At 64.1% G+C, this 9,958-nt stretch overlaps 1 protein-coding gene and 1 long non-coding RNA gene across 2 annotated transcripts; both read left to right on the top strand.

Annotated features, from left to right (window-relative positions):
• The first annotated feature begins 27 nt into the window (after window positions 1-27).
• On the top strand, window positions 28-9,739 carry LOC113940772 (sortilin-like). The gene is given in 17 exon segments (XM_027631917.1): window positions 28-133; window positions 1,289-1,348; window positions 1,904-1,977; window positions 2,335-2,437; window positions 2,798-2,962; window positions 3,252-3,325; window positions 3,455-3,504; window positions 3,584-3,714; window positions 3,795-3,939; window positions 4,715-4,870; window positions 6,038-6,144; window positions 7,598-7,700; window positions 7,773-7,938; window positions 8,601-8,724; window positions 8,726-8,792; window positions 9,243-9,432; window positions 9,640-9,739. Coding segments are annotated over 15 exon segments (1,713 nt in total). The 5' UTR covers window positions 28-133; window positions 1,289-1,348; window positions 1,904-1,945.
• Window positions 7,948-8,590, top strand: LOC113940773. The gene is made up of 3 exons (XR_003525537.1): window positions 7,948-8,198; window positions 8,248-8,380; window positions 8,527-8,590. It is a non-coding gene; the product is annotated as an uncharacterized LOC113940773 (long non-coding RNA).
• Window positions 9,740-9,958: the final 219 nt, after the last annotated feature.

Here is a 9,958-nt window from a genome sequence, read left to right as displayed (position 1 = left end):
CGGCCTGGCCGTGGCCGCGGGGGCCGCGCTGGGGCTGAGGCACCGCGGGCCGCACCGGGACCCCCGCGGCGGCGGCGAGGCCTGCGCCGACCTGCGCGGGGCGGCGGCCGCGCTCGGCAACAACACGCACCAGGTGAGCGCGGACGGACGGGCGGACAGAGGGGAGGGGGCTGTGCGGGGAGCGGAGACACCGCGGGGACGGCGGGGACACCGCGGGGACACTCCGCCCTCCGGCCGGGACGGGCGGGACACGCACCTCCCGCCCCCCAGCCCCGCCCCCGCCCTGCGGGACGGGCAGACGGACCGACGGACAGGGAGATAGACGGAGAGACAGAGGGACAGGCGGACTGATAGAGAGATAGACGGACAGACGGACAGAGCGGTAGACGGAGAGACAGAGGGACAGGCGGACTGACAGAGGGACAGAGGGACAGGCGGACTGACAGAGGGATAGACGGAAAGACAGAGGGACAGATGGACTGACAGAGGGACGGAGAGACGGACAGGGAGATAGACGGAAAGACAGAGCGATAGACGGACTGATAGAGCGATAGTCAGAGGCGCAGACGGACAGAGCGGTAGGCGGAGAAGCAGAGGGACAGAGCGATAGACGGACTGATAGAGCGATAGAGTGACAGACGGACAGACCGATAGACAGGCAGGCAGACGGACAGACCGACAAACAGACAGATAGAGGGACCGACAGACGGACAGACCGACAGACAGATGGACAGACTGACAGGGCGATAGAGAGACAGACAGCTCCCCTCTCTCTGCCCTGGTAGAGCCCGACCCCCAGCATGTGATGGCAGGTGGGGGTGGGACAGACAGACAGACAGATAGACATCCTCCCCTGCACCCCTTGGGATGGACAGACAGACAGATAGACAGGCAGACATCCCCCCCTGCATCCCCCGGGCTGGAAGATGGACGGACAGGCCCCCATGAGTGTCCCTATGCCCCCTCCCAGTGTCCCCACACCCACCCGAGTGTCCCCCCGTGTCCCCGGGGGTCCCTGGCTGGCGGGGGTGGCCGTGGGTGGGACCCCTCCCTCTCTGGGCTGGGGGGTCCCATCACGGCCCAGGGGGGGCTGAGGGGGGGACAGGGTGGTGTCACCATACTGGGGGGGTGGCAGGGGACAGCCCTGTCCTGGGAGGGGTCTGGTGGGGGGGTCTGTCCCTGAGGGGAGGTCTGTCACTGTGGGGGGTCTGTCCCTATGGGGCGGGTCTATTGCTATGGGGGGGCTCTGTCGCTGTGGGGGGTCCCTGTGACATCTCTCCCCCCACAGTGTGTCTTCGATGACCTCAGTGGCTCCGTGTCCCTGTCCTGGGTGGGCGACAGCACCGGGGTGAGCACTGGGGGGGCACAGCGGGGTCCCCGTGTCCCCCCCGAGGGGCTGTGAACTCCCCTGTCCCTGAGGGGCTGTGGGGTTGGGGGTCCCTCGGTCTCCTTCACGATCTGTGGCATTGGGGGTCCCTTTGTCCCTCCAGTGTCCTTGTGGGGCTGTGGGACTGGGGGTCTTTCAGTCCCCCCTTGTCCCCATGTCCCTGTGACTTTTGGGGTCCCTTTGTCCCCTCTGTGTCCCTGAGGGGCTGTGGGGTTGGGGGTCCCTTGGTCCTGCTATGTCTTGTGGGACTGGGGGTCCCTCTGTCCCCTCCATGACCTGTGGGGCTGAGGGTCTCTCTGTCCCCCCATGTCCTTGTGGGTTGGGGGTCCCTGTGTCCCCCCCATGTCCTGTGGGGCTGAGATCTCTGTCCCCCCATGCCCTGTGGGGTTGGGGGTCCTCCATGGCCCCCTGTTCCCCCCACCCCCGAGGTGCTGGAGGGCAGGGGGTGCAGGGAGGGCCCCCCCCCCGTGGGGTGTGCAGGGACCCCCATGTGACCCCCCTGTGCCCCTTTCCCAGGTGATCCTGGTGCTGACGACATTCCACGTGCCCCTGGTGATCATGAGCTTCGGGCAGTCCAAGCTCTACCGCAGGTGACCCCCCTGACCCCCCCAAAACGGGACCCCCCTTAACCCCTCCCTCCTTAACCCCTCCCCCCTTAACCCTGCCCCTCCTAACCCTGCTCCCTTTACCCACCCCCTTAACCCCTCCTCAACCCCTCCCTCCTCAACCCCTCCCTCCTTAACCCCACCCCAACCCCCCACCCCTTAACCCTGCCTCTTAACCCCTCCCCAACCCCACCCCTTAACCCCACCCCCCTTAACCACACCCCTTAACCACACCCCCCTTAACCCCACCTTTCTTAACCCTCCCCCTTTAACCCCACCCCCTAGCCCCTCCCCCAACCCTGCCCCCTTAACCCCGCCCCCTTAACCCCTCTGGAATTCCAGCGAGGATTACGGGAAAACCTTCCAGGACATCACGGGGCTCATCAACAACACCTTCATCCGCACGGAATTCGGGATGGCCATCGGACCCGAGAACTCCGGGAAGGTGGGCATGTAACCGGGAACGAGGGGAGGGATCTGGGAATTTGGGAACTCCCCCAAATTTCCCTGGCTTTCCCTCATGGGGTGTTTTGTGTTTTGTGTTTTGCGTGGGGTGAAATTGCATCACAATCCCCAAAATCCCCCCCCAGATCTTCCCCCAATCCCCCAAAATTCCACCAAAATCCCCTGAAATCCTCCTAAAATCCCCCCCAAATCCCCCAAAGTCTTTCCCAAATCATTTGAAATTCTACCAAAGTCCCCTGAAATCCCCCTAAAATCCCCCCAGATCCCCCCAGATCTTTCCCAAATCCCTTGAAATTCCACCAGAATCCCCTGACACCCCCCTCACACCCCCCAAATGCAGGTGATCCTGACAGGGGATGTGTCTGGGGGCGGGCGTGGGGGGCGGATTTTCCGCTCCTGGGACTTCGCCCGGAATTTCGTGCCCACGGAGCTGCCCTTCCACCCCCTGGCCCAGATCTCCTACAACCCCCAGCGGGCAGAGCACCTACTGGCACTGAGCACCGAGGTACTGGGGACACTGGGGACACTGGGGGGGGCAACTGGGGACACTGGGGGGGGCAACTGGGATACACATGGGGAGGGTGGGGACACTTTTGGGGTGTCTGGGCACAGTTGTGGGGCACCTGGGGACACCTGTGGGGTGACTGGGATCCTTGGGGGGGGCATGGGGACACTTTTGGGGTGTTTGGGGACACTTTTGGGGTACTGGAGACACTGGTGGGGCCCCGGGCTGAGGGCACACGGGGTGGGGATGTCAGGGTAGCCCATCCTGATCCTGATCCTCCCTGTCCCAGAACGGGCTCTGGATCTCCACGGATTTCGGGGAGCGCTGGCGGGAGATCCACAAATCCGTGTGCTTGGCCAAGTGGTGAGTCCCTGCTGGATTTTGGAATGGGGGGGGACTGCATTTTGAGAATCACCCCCCCCTCCTCCCCTCCCCCAATTACATCCCAGCCCTTTTCTTGGGGCTGAATTCCCTAATTCCCTCTTCCCTCAGGGGTGGGAACGACACCATCTTCTTCACCACGTTCCTGAACAATTCCTGCAGTGAGTCCCGCGGGATGGGGGGGTTGGGAGCATCCCAAACCCCTCTGGAGCCCCCTGACCCCCCCTCCCATGCGTTAAGAAGCTGATCTGGGATTCCTGGAGCTGAAGAAAACCCCTGACCTGGGACGATCCTTCCGGACCATCGGCTCCCGGATCTACTCCTTCGGGATGGGCGGCCGCTTCCTCTTTGCCTCTGTCATGACGGAGCAGGTGCCGATCCTGCTTTTCCCGCTGTCCCGTGGTCTGCCTGTGCCATCCCACGGGTTATCCCGACACTGCTGCTCCCACAGGGCACCATGAGGCGCATCCACGTGTCCCTGGACCAGGGGGATTCCTGGAACATGGCCCAGCTGCCCTCGGTGGGACACGAGCAGTTCTACTCCATCCTGGCCGCCAACGACGACCTGGTGTTCATGCACGTGGACGAGCCCGGGGGTGAGGGAGGGTGGGAATGGGAATGGGAGTGGGGTTGGGAGTGGGATTGGGAGTGGGAACAGGATCTGGGAGTAGGAGCAGGAGCGGGATTGGGATCAAGAGCGGGATTGGGAGTGGGATCCAGGAGTGGGAGTGAGACTAAGAGCGGGATCTGGGAGCGATATCTGGGATTGGGATCAGGATTGGGATTGGGAGTGGGAGCAGGATCAGGAGTGGGAGCGGGAGTGAGATTAGGATCCAGAGTGGGATCTGGGATCAGGAGCGGGAGTGAGAGCAGGATCTGGGAGCAGGAGTGGGATCCAGAGCAGGATTGGGAACAGAATCCAGGAGCAGGAGCAGGATCTGGGAGCAGGAGTGGGATCTGGGAGTGGGATTGGGATTGGGAGCAAGATCGGGAGCGGGATCCAGGAGCAGGATCTGGGACTGGGAGTGAGATCGGGAGTGGGATCGGGATTGGGATCAGGATCCAGGAGCAGGATTGGGATCCGGGGGTGGGATCTGGGATTTGGAGCAGGATCTGGGAGCGGGATCCAGAGCGCTGGGAGATGGGAAGGGATGGCAGGATACTACTGGGAGATGGGAAGAGATGGTGGGACACCCCCAGGAGATGGGCAGGGATGGTGGGACAACCCTGAAACACAGGCAGGGATGGTGGGACACCCCCGGGAAGCTCCAGGGGGAGCACGGGGGGGGTTTCCTCGTGGGACTCCGTTGATCATCCCCCCGCCCACTGTGTTTTCCGGGGATTTGGTGCTTCCTGCCCCCCCCGCTGCAGACACGGGATTCGGGACCATCTACACGTCGGACGAGCGCGGGATCCTCTACTCCAAGTCCCTGGAGAGGCACCTGTACACCACCACGGGCGGGGAGACCGACTTCACCAACGTCACCTCCCTGCGCGGCACCTTCATCACCAGCGTGCTGGCTGAGGGTGCGCTGGGATCCGCCCGGGAGCCACCCGGGAGCCACCCCGGGATCTGGGATCTGGGATCCATCCCTGGGAGCTGGAATCCACCCCGGGATCTGGGATCCATCCCTGGGAGCTGGAACTCACCCCTGGGATCTGGGATCTGCCTGTGGGATCTGGGATCCATCCCTGGGACCCACCTCTGAGATCTGGGACCCACCCTTGGGATCCATCAATGGGGGCTGAGACCCACCCTTGGGATCTGAGATCTGCCCGTGAGATCTGGGATCCACCCCTGGGGCCTAGGATCCACCTCTGGGACCCACCCCTGGAATCTGGGATTGACCTCTGGGATCCACCCTGAGATCCAGGACCTGGGATCCACCCCCCCCCCCCCCCCCCCGCTAGGATCCACCCCGGGATCTGGGACCTGCTCCTGGGATCTGCCCCTGGGCTCTGGAATCCACCCTGGGCTCTGGGATCTGCTGTAGGATCCATCCCTGGGACCTGGGATCTATACTTGGGACCCACCACTGGGATCCACTCCTGGGATCTGGGTTAAGGGGGATGGAGAAGAGGGTGATCCCATCCCAAAAATCCTCTCCAGGGTTCAGGGATCTGGGGGAATGGAGAGGAGAGTAATCTCATCCCAAAAATCCTGCCCTGGGATCTGGGGGGATGGAGGGAAGGAGGATCCCACCCCAAAAATCTTCCTCAGGGGTGGGATTTGGGGTCTGGGATCTGATCTGGGGTCATGGAGGGGAGGGAGATCCCACCCCACAAATCCTCCCTTGGGATCTGGGATGGGGGGGATGGAGGGGAGGGTGATCCCATCCCCAAAATCCTCCCCTGGCATGGGATTTGGGATCTGGGATCTGATCTGGGGGGATGGAGAGAAGGGTGATCCCATCCCAAAAATCCTCCACAGGGATGGGATTTGGGATCTGGGGGGATGGAGGGAAGAGGGATCCCATCCCAAAAGTCCTCCCCTGGGATCTTGAATCTGGGATCTGGGGGGATGGAGGGGAGGGGGATCCCACCCCACAAATCCTCCCCTGGGATAGGACCCCGGTGGGAGGGAGGGGGGTTAACCCTGCCCCCAAACTGGGGGTGCTGGGGGGGGGGCGGGGGGCTGTGCTGAGCCCCCCCCCGTTCCCTGTCATTCCCGGACATTCCCTGTGCCCATCCCAGACAATTCCATCCGCTCCGTGATCACCTTCGACCGGGGGGGGCAGTGGGAGCCCCTGCGCAGACCCCACAACAGCCCCTGCGACGGCACCACCCCCAGCGGGGACCAGGTGGGACCACAGGGACCCCAAAAGGGGGGGAGACACCAGAGGGAAGGGGGGACCCCCAAAAGGGGAGAGTCTCCCAACGGGGGAGACCCCAAAGAGGGGGGGAACCTAAAGTGGAGGGGAGACCCCCCAAAGGGGGGGAGGAGATCGTAAAGGGGGAGGGAGACCCCAAAGGGGGAAGGAGACACCAAAGGGGGCAACCCCAAAGAGACAGGGAGACCCCCAAAGTGTGGGGGGAGATCCTATGGAAGGGGAGACCCCCAAAGGGGGGGGAGACCCTAAAGGGAGGGGAGATCCTAAAGGGGGAGGAGATCCTAGAGGGGGGGTGAGATCCCAAAGGGAGAGGGAGACCCACAAAGGGGGGGACCCCAAAGGGGAGAGGAGACCCCCAAAGGGGGAGGGAGACCCCAAAGGGGGAGATGGTAATGGGAGGGACCCCAAAGGGGGGCGGGACCCTCAAAGGAGGGGAGAGACCCCCAAAGGAGGAGGGAGACCCCCAACAGGGGGGAGGGACCACTACGGTGACCCCCAGGTTGAGGGGGGGGGACGACCCCCCCAACATGGGGGCCGAAAGGGGAGGAGGGGGTTGGGACCCCTGGGTGGGGACCCCCAAACTGGGAGGAAGGTGGGTGTGACTCCTGGGTGGGACCCCCAGATTGAAGGGCTGGGGAGGGGAGGAGGGGAGTGGGACCCCCAGAGGGGACCCCCAAACTCGGGAGGTGAGGGAGAGGTGGGGGAGACCCTCAGATTGGGGGCTGCGGAGGGGTGTGTGTGTAGGACCCCTGGGTGGGACCCTCATGGGGGGCTGGGGGGAGATTTGGGGGCTCCCTGAGTCTGAGGGATCTGCAGGGGGTGCCTGGGGGTGCCATAGGGGGTCCGTGGAGATCCTGGGGGTCCCGTGGGGGTCCCGTGGGTGCCATAGGAGATCTGCGGGTGCCATGGGGGTCCCCTGGGGGTCCTGTGGGTCCTGTGTGGGGTTGGAGGGTCCATGGGTGCTATGGGGGTCCCGTGGGTGCTGTGGGGGTCCCCGGGGGTCCTGTGGGTCCCATGGGGATCCTGTGGGTGTGCCATGGGGGTACCATGTGCCTGGTGGGGGTCCCACGTCCCCCTTGGATGTCCTGTATGCACCATGGGGGTCCCATGTCCACCCTGGGGGTCCTGCGTGCCCTGTGGGTGTCCTGTGAGCCCCGTGGGTGTCCCATGTCCCCCCAAGGGTCCCGCATGCCCTGTGGGTGTCCTGTGATCCCCGTGGGTGTCCCGTGAGCCCCGTGGGTGTCCCATGTCCCCCCAAGGGTCCTGCGTGCCCCATGGGTGTCCTGTGATCCCCGTGGGTGTCCCATGAGCCCCGTGGGTGTCCCATGTCCCCCCAGGGGTCCCGCATGCCCCGTGGGTGTCCCGTGAGCCCCGTGGGGGTCCTGTGTCCCCCCTGGGGGTGCTGACAGTGCCCCCACTGCAGTGCAGCCTGCACATCCACGCCTCGTACAGCATCTCGCAGAAGCTCAACGTGCCCATGGCGCCGCTGTCAGAGCCCAGTGCCGTGGGCATCGTCCTCGCCCACGGTACGGGGAGGCCGGGGGGGCTGCGGGGACCCCCCCAGTGCCCCCCGGACTGACGTGAGCCCCCCCAGGGAGCGTCGGGGGGGGCCATGTCCGTGATGAGCCCCGACGTGTTCGTGTCCGACGACGGCGGCTACAGCTGGGCCCGGACCCTGCGGGGCCCCCACCACTACGGCATCCTCGACTCAGGGGGGCTGCTCGTGGCCATCCAGCACACCAGCCAGCCCCTCAACACCCTCCTGTGAGTATGGGAGGGTTATTGGGGTCCTGGGGGTTCCTTGTGACCATCCAGCACACCAGCCAGCCCCTCAGCACTCTCCTGTGAGTCTGGGGGGTCCTGGGGGTTTGGGGTGTCTCTGGGTTTGGGGACTTCCTGTGTTTGGGGCATCCCTCAGGTTTGGGGTGTCCCCGTGTCCAGGGTCCCTGGTTCTGTAGGATCCATGGCTTTGGGCTGCCCCTGGCGCTGGATTATCCCTGTTTTTGGGTACCCCCATCTCTGGGGTCCCTGGCTCTGGGTTATCCCTGTTTTTGGGGTACTCCCATTTCCAAGGTCCCTGTCTCTGGGTTATCCCTGGCTTTGGGGTGTCCCTGTCTTGGGGGTCCCTGACTCTGGGCTCCCTGGTTTACGGATACCCCCATCCCCAGGCACCCCTTCCCCAGTGGTCCCTGGCTGTGCTCCCCAGGTTCACCCTGGTGGTCCCTGTTTCTGGGGCATCCCCCTCCCCAGTCGTTCCTGACTGTGCCCCCCGTGCCCCCAGGTTCTCCCCAGATGAGGGGCAGTGCTGGGACACCCCAGGTTCTCCCCGGGGTCCCTGGCAGTGCCCCCAAGGTTCTCCAAGGTGGTCCCTGGTTCTGGGCTGTCCCCCTCCCCGGTGGTCCCTGACTGTGCCCCCCTGCCCCCAGGTTCTCCCCGGACGAGGGGCAGTGCTGGTACAGCCACACCTTCTCCCCCGAGCCGCTCTTCTTCACGGGCCTGGCCTCGGAGCCGGGGGCTCGCTCCAGCACCGTCAGCGTGTGGGGATTCCGGGGGGGCCTTCCCTGCCCGGCACTGGGTGTCCTACACCGTGGACTTTGGGGAGCTGCTCAGCAGGACCTGTGAGAGGGGCAGGGACAGGGAGGGGATGGAGGGATGGAGAGATATGGGGGATGGGGGGGGATGGAGGGATGTGGGGGATGGAGGGATGGGAGGATGGAGGGAATGAGGGGATGGAGGGAAGGAGGGGATGGGGGCAATGGAGAGGGACAGCAGGGAACAGCCAAGGATGGGGACAGCTGGGATGGGGACTGGGGGAACAGCAGGGACAGACTGGGATGGGGTCAAGGGGGGCTGGGGACAGACTGGGAGCTGAGCTGGGGACATGGGGACAGGCTGGAGTTGGGATAACCTGGGCTGGGAATGGGCTGGAGTTGGGATAACCTGGGCTGGGGATGGGCTGGAGTTGGGATAACCCGGGCTGGGGACTTGGGGACAGTGGTGGCTCTGCAGCCCAGACCAGGCCGTGTCCGTGTCCGTGTCCCCTCCATCGTGTCCCCGTGCCCGAGCAGGCGAGGACAAGGACTACACCATCTGGCTGGCTCACTCCAGTGACCCCAGTGCTCCCAGTGACGGCTGCGTGCTGGGGTACAAGGAGCAGTTCCGGCGCCTGCGCAAGGCCTCGCTCTGCCGCAACGGGCGCGGCTTCAGCGCCAGCCCCCAGCGCTCCGTGTGCCCCTGCACCCTGCAGGACTTCCTGTGGTACTGATCCCAAACCATCCATCCCATCCCAAACCATCCCATCCCAACACAGCCCCCAGCGCTCCGTGTGCCCCTGCACCCTGCAGGACTTCCTGTGGTACTGATCCAACCATCCAAACGATCCCATCCCCATTCCCATCCCATTCTCAGTCTCATTCCCATTCCCATCCCATTCCCATGGGATTCCATCCCATTCTGTGTTCCCAGTGATTTCGGTACTACTGCCTGGAGAACCAATCCCCATTCCCATCCCATTCCATCCCCATTCCCATGGAATCCCATCCCATTCCTTGTGTTCCTGCAGTGATTTCGGGTACAACCTCCTAGAGAGCCAATCCCCATTCCCATCCTATCCCCATTCCCATTCCCATCCCATTCCCTTTCCCATCCCATCCCCATTCCCATCGTATCCTCATCCCATTCCCTTTCCCATCTCATCCCCATTCCTATTCCCATCCCATTCCCTTTCCCATCCCATCCCCATTCCCATCCCATTCCCTTTCCCATCCCATCCCCATTCCCATCC

The sequence above is a fragment of the Corapipo altera genome, unplaced genomic scaffold, assembly GCF_003945725.1.
Source record: "Corapipo altera isolate COAL_440 unplaced genomic scaffold, ASM394572v1 132, whole genome shotgun sequence".
NCBI classification, from domain to species: Eukaryota; Metazoa; Chordata; class Aves; order Passeriformes; family Pipridae; genus Corapipo; species Corapipo altera.
The sequence above is the reverse complement of the archived record's forward strand: the minus strand, read 5'-3'. Positions and strand labels throughout refer to the sequence as shown.